The 14497-nt window shown below is 40.9% G+C and overlaps 1 protein-coding gene across 9 annotated transcripts in view; it reads right to left on the reverse strand.

The window, feature by feature from the left end:
- The window catches only part of STAU2 (staufen double-stranded RNA binding protein 2), a 234245-nt gene that overhangs the window by 130981 nt on the left and 88767 nt on the right, over window positions 1–14497 (reverse strand). For all 9 annotated transcript variants that reach the window (XM_032784756.2, XM_032784753.2, XM_032784754.2 and 6 more), the window contains 2 exons: window positions 10598–10735; window positions 6621–6752 (listed from right to left, as the gene is read on the reverse strand). In XM_032784756.2, coding sequence (XP_032640647.1) covers window positions 6621–6752; window positions 10598–10735 — 270 coding nt within the window. The remainder of the gene's footprint in view (window positions 1–6620; window positions 6753–10597; window positions 10736–14497) is intronic.

Below are 14497 nucleotides of genomic sequence, written 5' to 3' on the forward strand. Positions count from 1 at the left end.
GAACAGGGCCTCATCCTCCCTGATTGAACTAACCTCGTTATCTCTAGCTTGCTTGCTAGCATATATATACCTGCCCCTGGAAATTTTCACTAAATGCATCTGACTCAGTGGGTATTCACCCATGAAAGCTCATGCTCCAAAACGTCTGTTAGTCTATAGGGTGGCACAGGATTCTCTGCTGCTTTTAGAGATCCAGACTAACACGGCTACCCCTCTGATACAGCACACACAAAAACTTCCCTTCCTCCAGATTTGAAAGTATCCTGTCCCCTGATTGGTTCTCTGATCAGGTGACAGTCAGGCTTACTGAACTTGCTACAGTCAACTTTACAGTCAAAAGAGATATAAAGTACTTCTGTTCTATTAACTCCTGCTGTTTATGACAACATCATGCAGCAAAGAATAGCATACACACATTGAAAAGAAGGCAACAGATACCTGTTTAAATTAATAGGCCATTTGACATCAATAGGTAGGTTTGTGTTCAGTATTCTGTGTTACAACAGAATGAGATTGCTATGAATCTGGAGCATAACCACAAAATGGAAACTAGAGATGCTAACATTTCCAACTCCCCTTTCACTCCTCTCTTTACTGTTTATTAACTTCACCATGATAGGGAGTTTAACAAGAATTCCATGCATCAGTAAGTCATCTTCAGTGCAGCTGTCTCACATTAATGTCACCTACAATGAACGGACCTCTTTGGAAGCAATGAAGCAGCAGAAATAAAAGCTGGTTAAAATTAAAATATTGCAACTCCCTGATCCCATCCCCAGAGTCAAATTCTGGTTTTCTCTGTGAGAGATAGGATTGGTGAGGTGAGTACAGAGCAGGGAATCTCTCTCTTTTTTAGCACTCTGCCTCAGGGCCAGCTACACTACAGATCCAGTGCTCTCTCGAGCATCGGGTTGGGAGAGGCCAGCTAATACAACTAGCAGGGCTCCATGGCCTGAAGCTAGCATGGCCAGTGGGCTGGAGATGTGACGAAGGCCACATCTCCTCCCTGGCTCCTGCTTGTGTCATCCCTGCCTCCCAGAGACAAACTACATGACCTAGTCATGGCCCAAGGGAGGCACTGCTGTGCAGGTCACTGTGCCCATGTAAAGCTACACAGAAATTTAAGAGACTCATTTGATCCACACTGAGGAAAGCCAGACTATCAGTCCTGGAAGCAATACACCGTACCTTTGCAAAGCGGCAGTGATGGCTGCTTCAGATTGTTGTGCTGGAGTGGCCTCCTGAGCCATTCTGCCTGTGTCTACTCTGCACAAGCAATCCACTCTGCTTCCATCCCAAAAGTGCAGATCATGTGTCTCCTCAATAAAAATGCTGCAAGCACCATCTCCTCCCTATGGCTGAATCTGCACTCAAAAAATTGGAATCCATAATTCCCCAGCAGCATAACCCCACTGGTGTTGGTAGAAGCTGTAGTATAGGCAGAGCGAGCTCAAGTATTTTTACCACCATATTGTCTAACCTAGTCTGAGTAAGCTTGGATGACATGGTGGGAAGAAACTCCTGAGTTCTGTTTATATTACATCTTCCACTATTACCCCCACTGGTGAGGCACACTGAAATACTGCCCTAGAGAACAAACATTTTCTCAGGCTCCCTTTTTAACGTATGTATGGAGATGAAAAATCTTCAGAATGACTCCATCTCAAGAGAGGAAACATTGCTACGGTGCTTAAAAAGATTGCTCTAGGGAAACAAACATTTGGTAGAGATACAACTTTCCTATGTGTTAGACCTGGGAGCCTGCAATCAGATCTAAGGGAGTCATGACCACCAGACTAGTCTTCAAGGATCATGAGATAGGGGGACCTAAAACTTTTTACTGCTGTAACATGGGATTATGGTATGGTAAAAGTTGAGAACCAGTGTACTGTATTATAAGAATGACTTGCTGCTGGCAGAAAGAACACTGCTTCTTCAAGCAGCATGATGAGATTTTTCCCCCAGGCTGCTGGACTTATTTTAGCTCTTAGGGCTTGTCTACACTACCACTTAAGTCGATGTAAGTTACATTGCTCAGTGATGTGAAAAAGCCACCTCTTTGAGCAATGTAAGTTACATTGACTTAAAGCAGTGCCTGCACTGCACCATGATGTTGAGGGGGAGTAAATATGCCAACAGGAAAAGATTCTTCTGTCAGCATACTGCATCTTCACCAGATGCGCTACAGCGGCGGAGCTGCATCAATGCAGTTGCATCAATGTAACGTGGTAGTGAAGGACAAGCCCTTAGTTTCTTTACTACCTCTCCAGAAGACAGGAGCCTAGACCTGACCTGATATACTGCAAACGCGTCTGTCACATTAGTAATAATGTTACTACTAAACTCCTGCCACTGAAGAAAACAAGACTATATGTTAAGTTATATTATGCAAGCTGGATTTCTTCTTTTTCTGTTTTTTGTTAGCTTCTTCTCAACTGACACAGGTTGGAGCCTAGATAAGCTTTCCAAAACAAATTTACCACACTGCTAACATAGGGCCTGACTGTATCTTATAGGCAGAGTGGAGTGCTGGGGATAACGTGGAGCTGAACTGCCAATGGGATCACTGGCAGACATTCTCAATGTCATCCACAGCACCTGTACATGTAGCATGCCTGTTGCTAAACCCCTTTATGTGTAGCTTCCCTACTGCCCTCCATTCCCTTAGCATAGATCTGCTGCTTCCTTTGGGGCATCAGGTGCCCTCAACAGATTAGAGAGGGAGCAAACCATGTTCCCCTGAACACAGGGACTGTAAATCTACCACTGAACCTAGATCTGGAGAACATACTACCGGGAGCCCACGAGAGGAAACAATATCAAGTTACTGTCCATAATTAGGATTTTTATGCACTGTTCAGAATTAGATCTTGGAAGACTGACAATTAAATTGAGAGGGTTTCACAACCATAACATTCTCCTAACGTAACTGTTTTCTGTCAGAGCCCAGAGGAATCCCACCCCTGCAACCCATACATATATTTTTACCTTCCTTCCAGCCAAAGAGGAAGTGAGACGGACCAAGCAGTGCTGCTCCTTAACTATCTACAAAGGTGGTTGAGTGGTGGGAGGCAGTTTCACCCTGCCACAGGCTGATCAAACTGCCCCTGTAGCAACAACATACCTGCCTAGGAAAGGAGAGATAAGAACTAGGAAATGAATCCAGTTCTCCCACAAGGCAGTGCAGCACACTCTCATTAGTTCTCATAAGCAGATATTTTCTTCTCCCCCTACGCCCTTACTGTGTGGGGACATAAGGTAATGTGTTCTATTATATTAAATACTCCCATTTTATAAAATCTGTGATGTAAAAAGAATGTAGTTTACATCTTCAGCTTATATATGCAGTGTCATATTTCCTCATGTCCAGAACAAAAGTAGAATATTGTATTTCTTATCTTTTTTTTTCCTGCTAATCTCAAGACATCTGCCTCTGCAGAGTACATAGTAAACCTGTTTTTCAAACAGAAAGCATTAACCTGCAAGCAAAGAGCTAATAATTATAGTATAGCAAAGTGTCCATTCCTAGTTAAGATTGCATAATGGTTTCCATTCTAACCACCTTTTTTTCACTTTTGCAAGCCTTCCAAAATGATCATCCTTTGGGCTGAATTCCAGGCCTTATCTCTACCTGATGGTGAATTCTTCTGAGAAAATTTGAGCAAAAATAGGCCAGACAGTTGACAAGATGATTAAAATACACCCACACACACTCCCATTATTAAAAACATGCTTGACCTTTTTATTTTTTTACAGTACTTCAGCCAAAATGGCAGGGAGTTAAAACACTGGAATTGGCTGAGAAATACCCTTCATTGTGGAGAAGTTCCAGTTTTCACCAGAACCCTTGTTTTGATTTGAGTGAGTTATGAGGCTTTAAAAACTGCATACTGGGCATGCACGGTGAGGATTTTTGCTCAACTCACATTACTCAGCTAAGGAAGCCAACAGTGCATACGTATGCATGTCTGGGTTAGCTATGTAGCAAAAAGAGTGCTAAAGGGGGAGGGGCACTGAGCCTAGGGCACCTCCTGTGCAAGGGAAAGGGACAAGCAGCCACCAGCAGTCTTCATAGCCTTTTTAGGGTTTTGAAATAAAATTACCTTATTGAAAGGGTCCCTTTAAATAGTGATGTCATACTACATATAATTAAAGAAAGGAACAATATTTGCATTTAAATGATTTTACAAGGGTACTTCTTTCCAGATTTTTACTTCTGAATGACAGTATCAATGGACATGACTCCTTAAAGTACAAAAAAATTTCTTATTTCTTGTGGACCTGCACATCTCCAGAGGAGATTCTATTTATAATCATCAAAACCTCCAAATCCGTTCTTTTGAGAAAATCAGCTCTCTTTTTAAAGCGACACTCTTAATATTAAACATATCCCTCTGAATGAAAGTCACACTCCATATAAAAACCTTAAGGATTAAATTCTGAAATACCACCACTTAATTTGCACCTGTGGAAATAGGCAGATGGGAAAACCAGTACTTGAGCATGCAATTACCCAATTCATGTGCACAATTACATGTTTGCGGATACATTTTTTTAATTATAGTATAAATTATCGCATCAGAAAATTTGGTCAGATATGAACAAAAAGCATTTTTTAAAGAAAATTAATGAAATAAATTGCTTAATAGCAGGGAGCTCTGTACTCAGTTCGTAGCAGATGATAATTTAGCCTCAGTAAAACAAATCCTATTCTCCAACTCTTTGTAATAACTAAAATCCTTGTCTGGACAAGTGAAACATAACAACTTATTGTTCACTGGGTAGGCTTTTGAACTGCAATTAAAATATCTAGGTGGATTAAATGAATTGGTGGTGCACATAACATGAGGCTGAAAATGAATATTAGTCTCATGCCTCAGTTTACTTCCTATAAACACGTTGACCAGCAGAAATTATTATTTTTCTGCTCATCCCAAAATTTAGGTAAATTCCTTCTCTAGTTCTCCTAAGTAGCATATCACTGAGACAGGAACTTACAACATGCTTTCAATACAATTTCCTTTTAAGAAATAATCTATAAGAATGCTTCCCGCAGCTCACATTAGCTGGGAACAGCGAACCGCGGCCATTGGGAGCTGCGAGCAGCTGTACCTGCAAGCAGCCGTACCTGCGGACGCTCAGGTAAGCAAAGCGTCTTGCAGCCCACCAGGGGCTTACCCTGAACAAGCCGCGAACCAAGTTTGGGAACCTCTGATCTAGCCCAATATTCTGTCTTCTGACAGTGGTCAATGCCAGGTGCCCCAGAGGGAATGAACAGAGGATGTAATCATCCAGTGATCCATCTTGTCGCCCATTCCCAGCTTCTGGCAAACAGTGGCTAGGGACACCATCCCTGCTCATCCTGGCTAATAGCCAGTGATGGACCTATCCTCCCTGAACTTATCTAGTTATTTTTTGAACCCTGTTATAGTCTTGGCCTGCATAACATTCTCTGGCAAGAAGTTCCACAGGTTGACTACATTGTGTGAAAAAAATACTTAATTTTGTTTGTTTTAAACCTGCTGTCTATTAATTTCATTTAGTGACCCCTAGTTTGTGTGTTATGAGGAGTAAATAACACTTCCTTATTTATTTTCTCCACACAGTCCTGATTTTATAGACCTCTATCATATCCCCCCTTAGTCATCTCTTTTCCAAGCTGAAAAGTCCCAGTCTTATTAATTGTTCCTCAAATGGCAGCCATTCCATACCCCTAATCATTTTTGTTGCCCTTTTCTGAACCTTTTCCAATTACAATATATCTTTTTTGAGATGGGGCGACCACATCTGCAAGCAGTATTCAAGGTGTGGGTGTACCATGGATTTATAGAAGCAATATGATATTTTCTGTCTTATCATCTATCCCTTTCTTAATGATTCCCAACATTCTGTTCACTTTTTTGACTGCCGCTGCACATTGAGTGGATGTTTTCAGAGAACTATCCGCAATGACTCCAAGATCTCTTTCCTGAGTGGCTCTTTCTGGCTCCAAACAAAATTGGCACAACCACATTTTCTTGTCCAACAACTAGGTTGCCCTTGAGCAAAAAACAAAATAAAACAAAAAAACCCCCACCAGCATGCTTTTAAATTCATGTTGAAATGTAAGTTGGCATAAATAGATACTTGCCTTGAGTGTATGCTGAGGCAACCACAAGAATGTGATACACCATTATAAAGTACAGGACTTGAGTCAAGCTAGCTGTTCACCCTAACTATTAGATGGTTCTGTAATGTAGCTTCTGTTTGGAGTAAATGAGCCAAAAAATCGAAACTATTTCATACATGAAAGTTAATGATCTATTCAAGATTTGGAACCCCAAAGAGGAAGAAATATCCTAACAGGGACACACAAAGGAAGAAAAGGAAGGAGGAGCATTTTGGTAATATGAAATTCATGCACATGTACATATATATTCTGTCCTCAATTACACTTGCAGAGAAGGGGTTGCAGTTACCATCCAATGAAGTTACGCAGCTGCAGCTAAAGGAAGAATATGACCAGCCACACAACTCAATTGGCTTTAATGAGGCTGCACCAGTTCCTGCAAAGTGATGAGTTGCAAGAGCTCAGCATCTTATGGAACTGGATTTAGAGCCACATAATGATCAATTCTCACCTTTTCTGGTTGATCTTGAAGAGGAGTGGAGGCTTTATAACCAAGCTGTAACAACATCGCCTCTGCTGCATTTCTTTTAGCTATTTTCTTGTTGGGGCCCGTTCCAGTAGTAATTTCATTGCCTATTTTGACCTTTTAAAATTAAACAAAAACATTGCTCACAATCACTGATAAATTTGTGACAGTCTAGCATCACACTGCAACAACCTTGTTGATGTACAGTCAGTTGCATCAGCCCCTTGGACACAGGTGCAACCAAAAAAAAACGTTGAGAGGGGGCTATTGGACTAAATTACTTTACCAAAATCTGAGGGGAAGGGACAAGCAGCTGGTTCCATAGACAAGCTTGGTTCTATTCTTTCTGAAAGCCTCTCATCCCAGAAACACCATGCCCATCACTCATACCATAAAAGCGTGAGTGTCTGTACATGACTGTGCCTGTGAATGTTATGTGTATTGCACTGTGTTCTCCGCGCCCCAGGCCTGTGCCCTTCTGTGTCTTCCCTTGTGCTCTGTGTACCCCTGGCCCTATTCTCTGCATCCCTTGATGTCCCTGCCCCCAGCTCTTGCTCTCTCTCCTGCCTCCCCCCAGGAGAAGGAAGTGATATAGCTTCTGAGTTTCCTCCTCCTCTGCAGGATGTACTGGCCACAGCAACCCTCCAGAACTTAATCAGCATCATCAGGAGCCAGAGCAAAGTGGAAATATGGGTATCTCAAAAGAATGGCCCTACTGTGTCAGACCAATGGCCCATCTAGCCCAGAATCCTGTTGTCCGACAGTGGCCAGTGCCAAGTGCTTCAGAGGGAATGAACAGAACAGGCAATCATAGAGTGATCCATCCCGTTGTCCACTCCCAGCTTCGGCAGTCAGAGGCTAGGGACATCCAGAGCATGGCGCTGCATCCCTGACCATCTTGGCTCATAGCCAGTGATGGACCTATCCTCCATGACTTTATGTGTAATGCTTCAATGTAGATATTACTTATGTTGACCTAGCAATGTCTATATGAGTGGTTGGGCTGGCACAGCGATGTCTCTCCAAGGTGTGGATTTTTCTCACCCCTGAGAGACATCATTATGCCAGTGTAAGTTCCCAGTGAGAATGGCTTGGTCCAGGGGAAATTAAATGGACATTAACAGAAAGATCATTGCATGTTTTGGGGGAAGAGGAAGAACGCTTTTCATCTTTATCTTCCTAGCTATAGGGCAAACAATATTGGAATGAAAATCATGGAGTGGGGTGGGAGGGGAGATTTGGACAGGGCACGACCCTCTCCTTCCCCTTCAACAGTTATGCCTGTGCCCTTGGATGATCTTCCATCAACACATTTTCTGAAAAGTTGAGTTCTCATTGGAAGCGTGGTCTGTACAACATAAAAGATTTCCTGCCAACCAAGAAGCCCCACATAGGAAAGGCAGTTAAAACTTCAAAATAAAAATGACATATTACAAACAACAGATGTCCACAAAGAGAATATAACACTGTAATTTAGTCTTTGGGCTCTGCTGCCATTCATAAACTGTGCAAGCTGCATGCTCTTAGTTTATGACTATTGTCCCTCAAATGTCCTCTATTCACTCTCAGGTCATTCACAATTCTTCAATACCTATATTTTATTTGGTGCACTCAGTAATTTTATTTGCCAGATCCTGTTTCAAAAATGGTGTACGGTTGCAAAAGTATATACAACGGTTAGGAAGTAATAATCTACTTCATTAAACAATCCATACAAAAATTTCACAGGTCAAATGTCTCAAAAATTATTGTTTTTTAAATTCTAAAATATCAGCTTTTGAAAAAGAAATAAAAAATCTTGTTAATTAAGATCCATATGTTTTCCGTGTACTTGTTTATCAAATAAATCTTTGTTTACAAAAATGTTTAAATTATCCTGTTTTGGTTTTAAATATCTACTGTACATACAGAAACAAGAAAATGCTCTAAATATGCTCTGCAAACTAAAGAAGGTATAATTAAGCAAAAAGGTCCAAAATTATGGAAAACAGAAATCTGGAGCTTGACGTAACAGTTAACTTTGCAGTCATGATTAGAAACTAACCAAATTGCAATGAGCTCGTATGTAATAAAATTGAAGAACCTTAATGAGGCGAGACAAAATGATAATTTATCGCACAGTGCACAATAAATCAATGTGTTGCTATTTCTCAGACCTGTAAAACTAGTTTGGCTATTATTATAACCTCTATCAAGGATTAAAGGTCTGACTACAAAGAGCGAGCTTTCCTAAATTAACTTTGGGAACAGAACACCAACTAATGTCATCAGAGGTTTTCTTCTGTTTATGTAATGTTCAGGACAAGTAATTGGATCCATTTCATCACATCTAAACTTGCTCTTTGTGAGACAGATAAAAATGAACATATTATCTCTGGATATTTTACTTCCACATTCAATTAAATGAAATGAAAACATTGTTTAAGTAGTTTATACAAAAGACTTTTTATTTAGATAAGTTTTTTGCATGCACTAATGAATCCACTGTAACGTCTGGTGGGAGAAAAAAAAGCAGAATCATTTTAGTGTGAAAGCATTATAAAGCAAAGCCAAAAGTCCCTGTTTAGGCTACACTGTTTATGAACACCCATAAAAAGGCAGCTGGGCTACAGAATTACTTTAACTCCCCCTTTCACAAGAGTCTTCTTAGGTAAAGGAATCACACAGTCTAGTGTAAAGTTTTTTTCTCCCTCAAAGCCAAATATTTCACTATTAAAGTACGGAGGTTGCCTACAAAGCAAGTCCAAATTCAAGGTGCAATTGTTCTCAAACACTGATCTGTAGTTCATAGCACCCTTTCTGACTGTACACAGAACCATATCAGACTGAGACTTACACAATGTGAAAAAAAATAGAAACCACAGTTCTAAGGACCTAATGGAAACTCTCAAATAAGGAAACTGAAGGGAAAAAGTAACATTTTAGTTTAAAGAGAGTTCATTATAGTATTGAACACTTTGCAAATAAGGCCACTAAATTTTGAGGGTAACGATGCAATTCTAGAGCAAAAGGAGAAAGTGGGGCAAGATGGGAAAACATGAAAGTAAGCTTTTAAGTTCAGTGAAAACATAAGTTTAATGGGTTACGCCCTAAGTTCCCTCTAAGCTGCGTGACCTAGGCTATCAAGGGTCACGCAGGCGGGAAGAGGTGCCTCTCTCTGGAGCTGCCCCAGTGGGGAGAAGCACTCTCCCCAGCCCTTGACTGCTGTGGATACTTATTTGTATTACAGTCTCTGATCTTTCTAAATTCATCCATCAGTCATCACAAAGCTTTTGTCAGGATAATATAGAAAAAGAAAAAACAAAAACAATAAAGTAAATCATGAACAGACAGTAAAATAAGGAATAAAACAAATAGGTGAAATAAGAACAACACTAAAAAAAAAAGGTTTCAGAGTAGCAGCCGTGTTAGTCTGTATCCGCAAAAAGAACAGGAGTCCTTATGGCACCTTAGAGACTAACAAATTTATTTGAGCATAAGCTTTCGTGGGCTACAGTCCACTTCTTCGGATGCACAGAATGGAACATATAGTGAGGAGATATATATACACATACAGAGGTCATGACTCTCCTCGCTATATGTTCCATTCTTGCATCCGAAGAAGTGGGCTGTAGCCCACGAAAGCTTATACTCAAATAAATTTATTAATCTCTAAGGTGCCACAAGTACTCCTGTTCTTTTTACTTAAAAAGCAGCAAAAACACCAGAGGGAAAATAGCTATCACTTTAGAAAGGGATTATACATCTAATTGGATTTGTTCCATCTACAGAAAGGAAAAGGTCAAACAGCCCTTTTTAAAAAATGGCTAGCAGCAAATTTTGTACTCCCGCTGCTTAACTGTATGATATGTAAAGAGCTAAACAATGATAGATGGGATCAGCTTTATATTCCACCATTGCTCTTCTTGTGCTTGGTCATAACAGAAAAAAGGAATCTTTCCTAACACAACATCCAACCATACCTGCATAACAAACTCTCGGCGACGAGGCATCCCTCTCTCTGAAAGAAGAATATACTCTGGCTCCTTCTCCTTTTTGGCCTGCTGGATTTGAGCCAAGCGGCTAATGGGGTTCATTCCTTGACCATATTCTGGACCAGTCTAAAATAAGATTTAAAAAACCCGAGTTATTTCAGCACATGCTAGTACGACAATTACACTGCATGTTCTTTGAATAAGATTTTTTCTATGCCATCCTCTCAGAGTGATATACTAGATAAGAGAGCATGCCCAAATGAACAAACTGCATTATCACTTGATCATGGGACTCAAGACCAGAATCATTAGGCTGAAACTGTAGCAAGTCGTGTGCATCGGTTGCCTGTCCACAACTGTAGAAAATGGGTTTGTCTAGGAGCTATAGGCTACCAATCCCCACATCTGCTTTTATAGATCAGAGGATCTGCAGGATAGACTCATTGACCAGGCCCCTGCTTCCATGTCTTCTCTCCCCTCTCACCTAGCATACCACTATGAAGCTTTGCTCATGGTGCACTGGAGGCTGCAGAGTGCCCTTGCACAGCTCTTTGGCATTCCTCACTCAGGAACTACAACAGGTTAGCGGCAGTATAAGCCTCCCACATCTCCTAGGATTTCACGCTACCAATATTTTTATTTAGTGATGCTAAAAATGACAAAAAAAAAAGCAAGCTTTGAAAGTTAAAACAATGCTTTGCTTTTAGAGCAATCCATCTAATGACGTTAATCCTCACAAGCGCCTATGTTAAGTGTTATTGTTGGTGTTCATGTACTCTTCATTCAGTGGGGTAAATGAAGAGACAGAGAGATGGACTTGTCCAAGGTTGCATAATGAGCTGAGATTGAAACACTGGAGTTTAAATGCTCTAGTCTAGCCTCTGAATCCACTTACTAAGTAACTATATGTAACAAAAACGCTTATTTAAAGCGGACAGCTACCAAAAACAACTGTGTCACAGTGTGAGCGCGCGCATGCGCGTGAGCACATGCACTGACATGATGTGCGGGGCAAATATTAAGACACAAAAAGTTGGTGCATGTGCCAGAATAGAGAAGAAGAATTTAAACTGGATTATATGTATAAATACACACTATCGTGCCAACACCTGAACGTCTCAAGTAAGAATAAACAAAAGGTAAGGTACATAAAGGGAAGGCCGGCAACTAGAAAGGAACAGAGAGAGAGCGCGCGTGTATCAGGAGAGCTGTGCAGTGAATCTTCCATGGTATAGCTAGAGTTGCTTGGGAATCTGTAGGTGAAAGAATTAGGGCAATGTCATGCACAAGGGCAGTTTCCATGACAGCTGTGTGTGCAGTGAGCCAGACAGAGGCAAAATGGAGAGTGTGTTAAATAAAGCACAAGTGCAATTGTAAAAAATAGATTCCCAATATTGGTGCTAAAATTGGGAATCAGCTTGTCAAATATCAAGAGGGCAAGAATGTGATTTTGATACATTTCTTGCCTACACATATTTAAATAAAAGAAACAGGTAAATTAAATGTAGTCGTTAAGTGTAGGCTGGTACCCCTCGTCACTAGCTCGGGATAGACAGACAGCCACACCCAGATTAGGTTTCTGTTCCTTTCTTCGGGGCTCCGTTTATTGTCTTCCCAAACAAAGCAAGACAAAGACAAAAAAAGGAACACTAACAACAGTCTAGTTATAGATTTAGACTGGGGGCCTCTGGCAGCTACCAGGTAGGGACCTTTCCAGTGCTGCTGAGGGAGAGTGCTCCGCCTGCCGCCTCCTGCTCTCTTTGTCAGAGAATATCTTCTCTCCTACCTTTTTCCCACCCACCTTCATGGCTGAGCCCTCCTTTATATTTCAGCTGACAGTGTGGGCCAATCACAAGATACTGATCAGCTGTGTCAACTGATCCCAGCACCTGTCTGCTGGGCTTCTCTCTGGGGTGGGATCAGCTGTTCCCTGTCCCTCCTGCCCTCAGCCTATTAAAGAGGCAGATTGCCTTATTATACTAAGGGTGTACGTTCAGGTACTCAAAAATTAGGAAATTCTTAATATTAAGATTGGTTTGACCACACTGAAAATCCTGCCTAGCATCAGGTTCATATATGTTACCAACTCCATCAGGGATAGCAATGGTGGAAGCAAAAGCATAGAAGAGGCTTATACTTTTTTATAATCATGTCCTCTAACCCTATTCAGAGTATAGCTGGGCAGGACCTGTCAAAATGGGAGCACTAGTGCCAGACACACCTTAATTCTTTGAATTTTCTGGCTTTTAGAAGCTTGACTTTGCAGCCCTAATGTTGCATAAATGCTAGGTTTTTGCATTTAATATTTTTCGGCAATGATTTTCCAAGGACCCCAAAGAAATTAGGCTCCTAGCTCCTACTGAATTTCAACAGGGACTGGGTGTCTGAGTATGTCTACATTACAGAAACTATGTTGGCATTGCTATGCTGGTCTAGCCCTGCAGTGTAAATACAGAAAGAGCTTTCTGTCAGTGACATCACCTTCTCGAATACCGTTAGCTATGTTGATGAAGCACTCTTCCACTGAGTTAGCTGATTCTATACTGGGGGTTATGTCGACATAACTACATCGATCAGAGGTGTGTTTTTTTCACACCCCTGACTGACTTAGTTATGTCACTATAACTTTCTAGTGTAGACCAAGCCTAACTAACTTAGGAATTGTCTACACTTAAAACACTAGAGCAGCACTGGTGCTGTAGCGCTTCACTATGCACACTACCTATGCCAACGGGAAGGATTCCTCTCATCAGCATAGGTAATCCACCTCCCAGAGAGGCTATAGCTAGGTTGGTAGAAGAAATCTTTCATCAACCTAGTGCTGTCTACGTGGGGACTTAGGCTGGCCTAATTATACCACCCAGGGATGTAGATTTTTCACACCCCTGACAGACATAGTTAAACTGACCAAATTTTCTAGTGTAGACCAGGCCTTAGACTCCTTTGAAAATCCCAGCTTTCAATTTTAAGAAAAATGAAAAGAGAAAAAAATGTAAAAGCAGTTGTAATATGTGGCTTGCGCAGCTCCCAAGTTCAGCTGCGCTCTCTAAAGTTATTTGCTTATTCAGCTTGCATACCTTACAAAGCTCTAGTAAGGTGGCTGTTCCCATAATTCCTGTAGTATTAGGCCTGTGGGATTTTTTACTTGTTATGTCCAAACCAGAATTCAAATTTCAGACATTTGTGCTGTAGCGCTATCTAAATCAAACCAAGGAATTATGGACAGAATTCTTTAAACTAGGAAAAGTGCATTTTTTCCACCCTCACTAACCTCAGAAATATTAGCTGAAGAGATTTTTTTTTTTAAGTTACCAGAGGCAAGCATGCGTCATTTAATCCCAAAAAACAATATTCTGAAAAGAAATTATTTGCACGTAATAGTTCTCTGAAGACAGCACTTATGATGCTATATCTCTTCAATCTTCAGGGCTTGTTTCTACATGTAATAGCAGGGAAGTACTCTGGACATAAAGGGCTTGATTCTCCATTGTCCTGCACCCAGGGTAGTCATTTATACAGTGCAAAATGGATATAAAAGGCTACAAATCAGAACATAATTTTGCACTCACTTTACACTGGTGTAAATAATTACTCAATGGAGAATCAGGTTTAACTGCTTCACCCCACAATGGTATCTTAAAAAATAAAATGAATTTAGGCCACTGACAAAGTCTCTTTCTGGACTGAAGCGCTGATAGGCTAAGCTGAGTATTTATATGCTGCTAAGGCTAATCAGTAATGTTTCATAAATGTATGTAGAGAACATCACGTGGCAGCCTTTGTTAGATCAGATGCAAAGCTGGTCACTCTAGCTGGCCCCATGTTCAGAAGGAATTTAGGATGAGTGCACAAAACAGGACCAGTCACTGTAGACTGAAGCTCATGAAT

The sequence above is a fragment of the Chelonoidis abingdonii genome, chromosome 2, assembly GCF_003597395.2.
Source record: "Chelonoidis abingdonii isolate Lonesome George chromosome 2, CheloAbing_2.0, whole genome shotgun sequence".
In the NCBI taxonomy this organism is placed as follows: domain Eukaryota; kingdom Metazoa; phylum Chordata; order Testudines; family Testudinidae; genus Chelonoidis; species Chelonoidis abingdonii.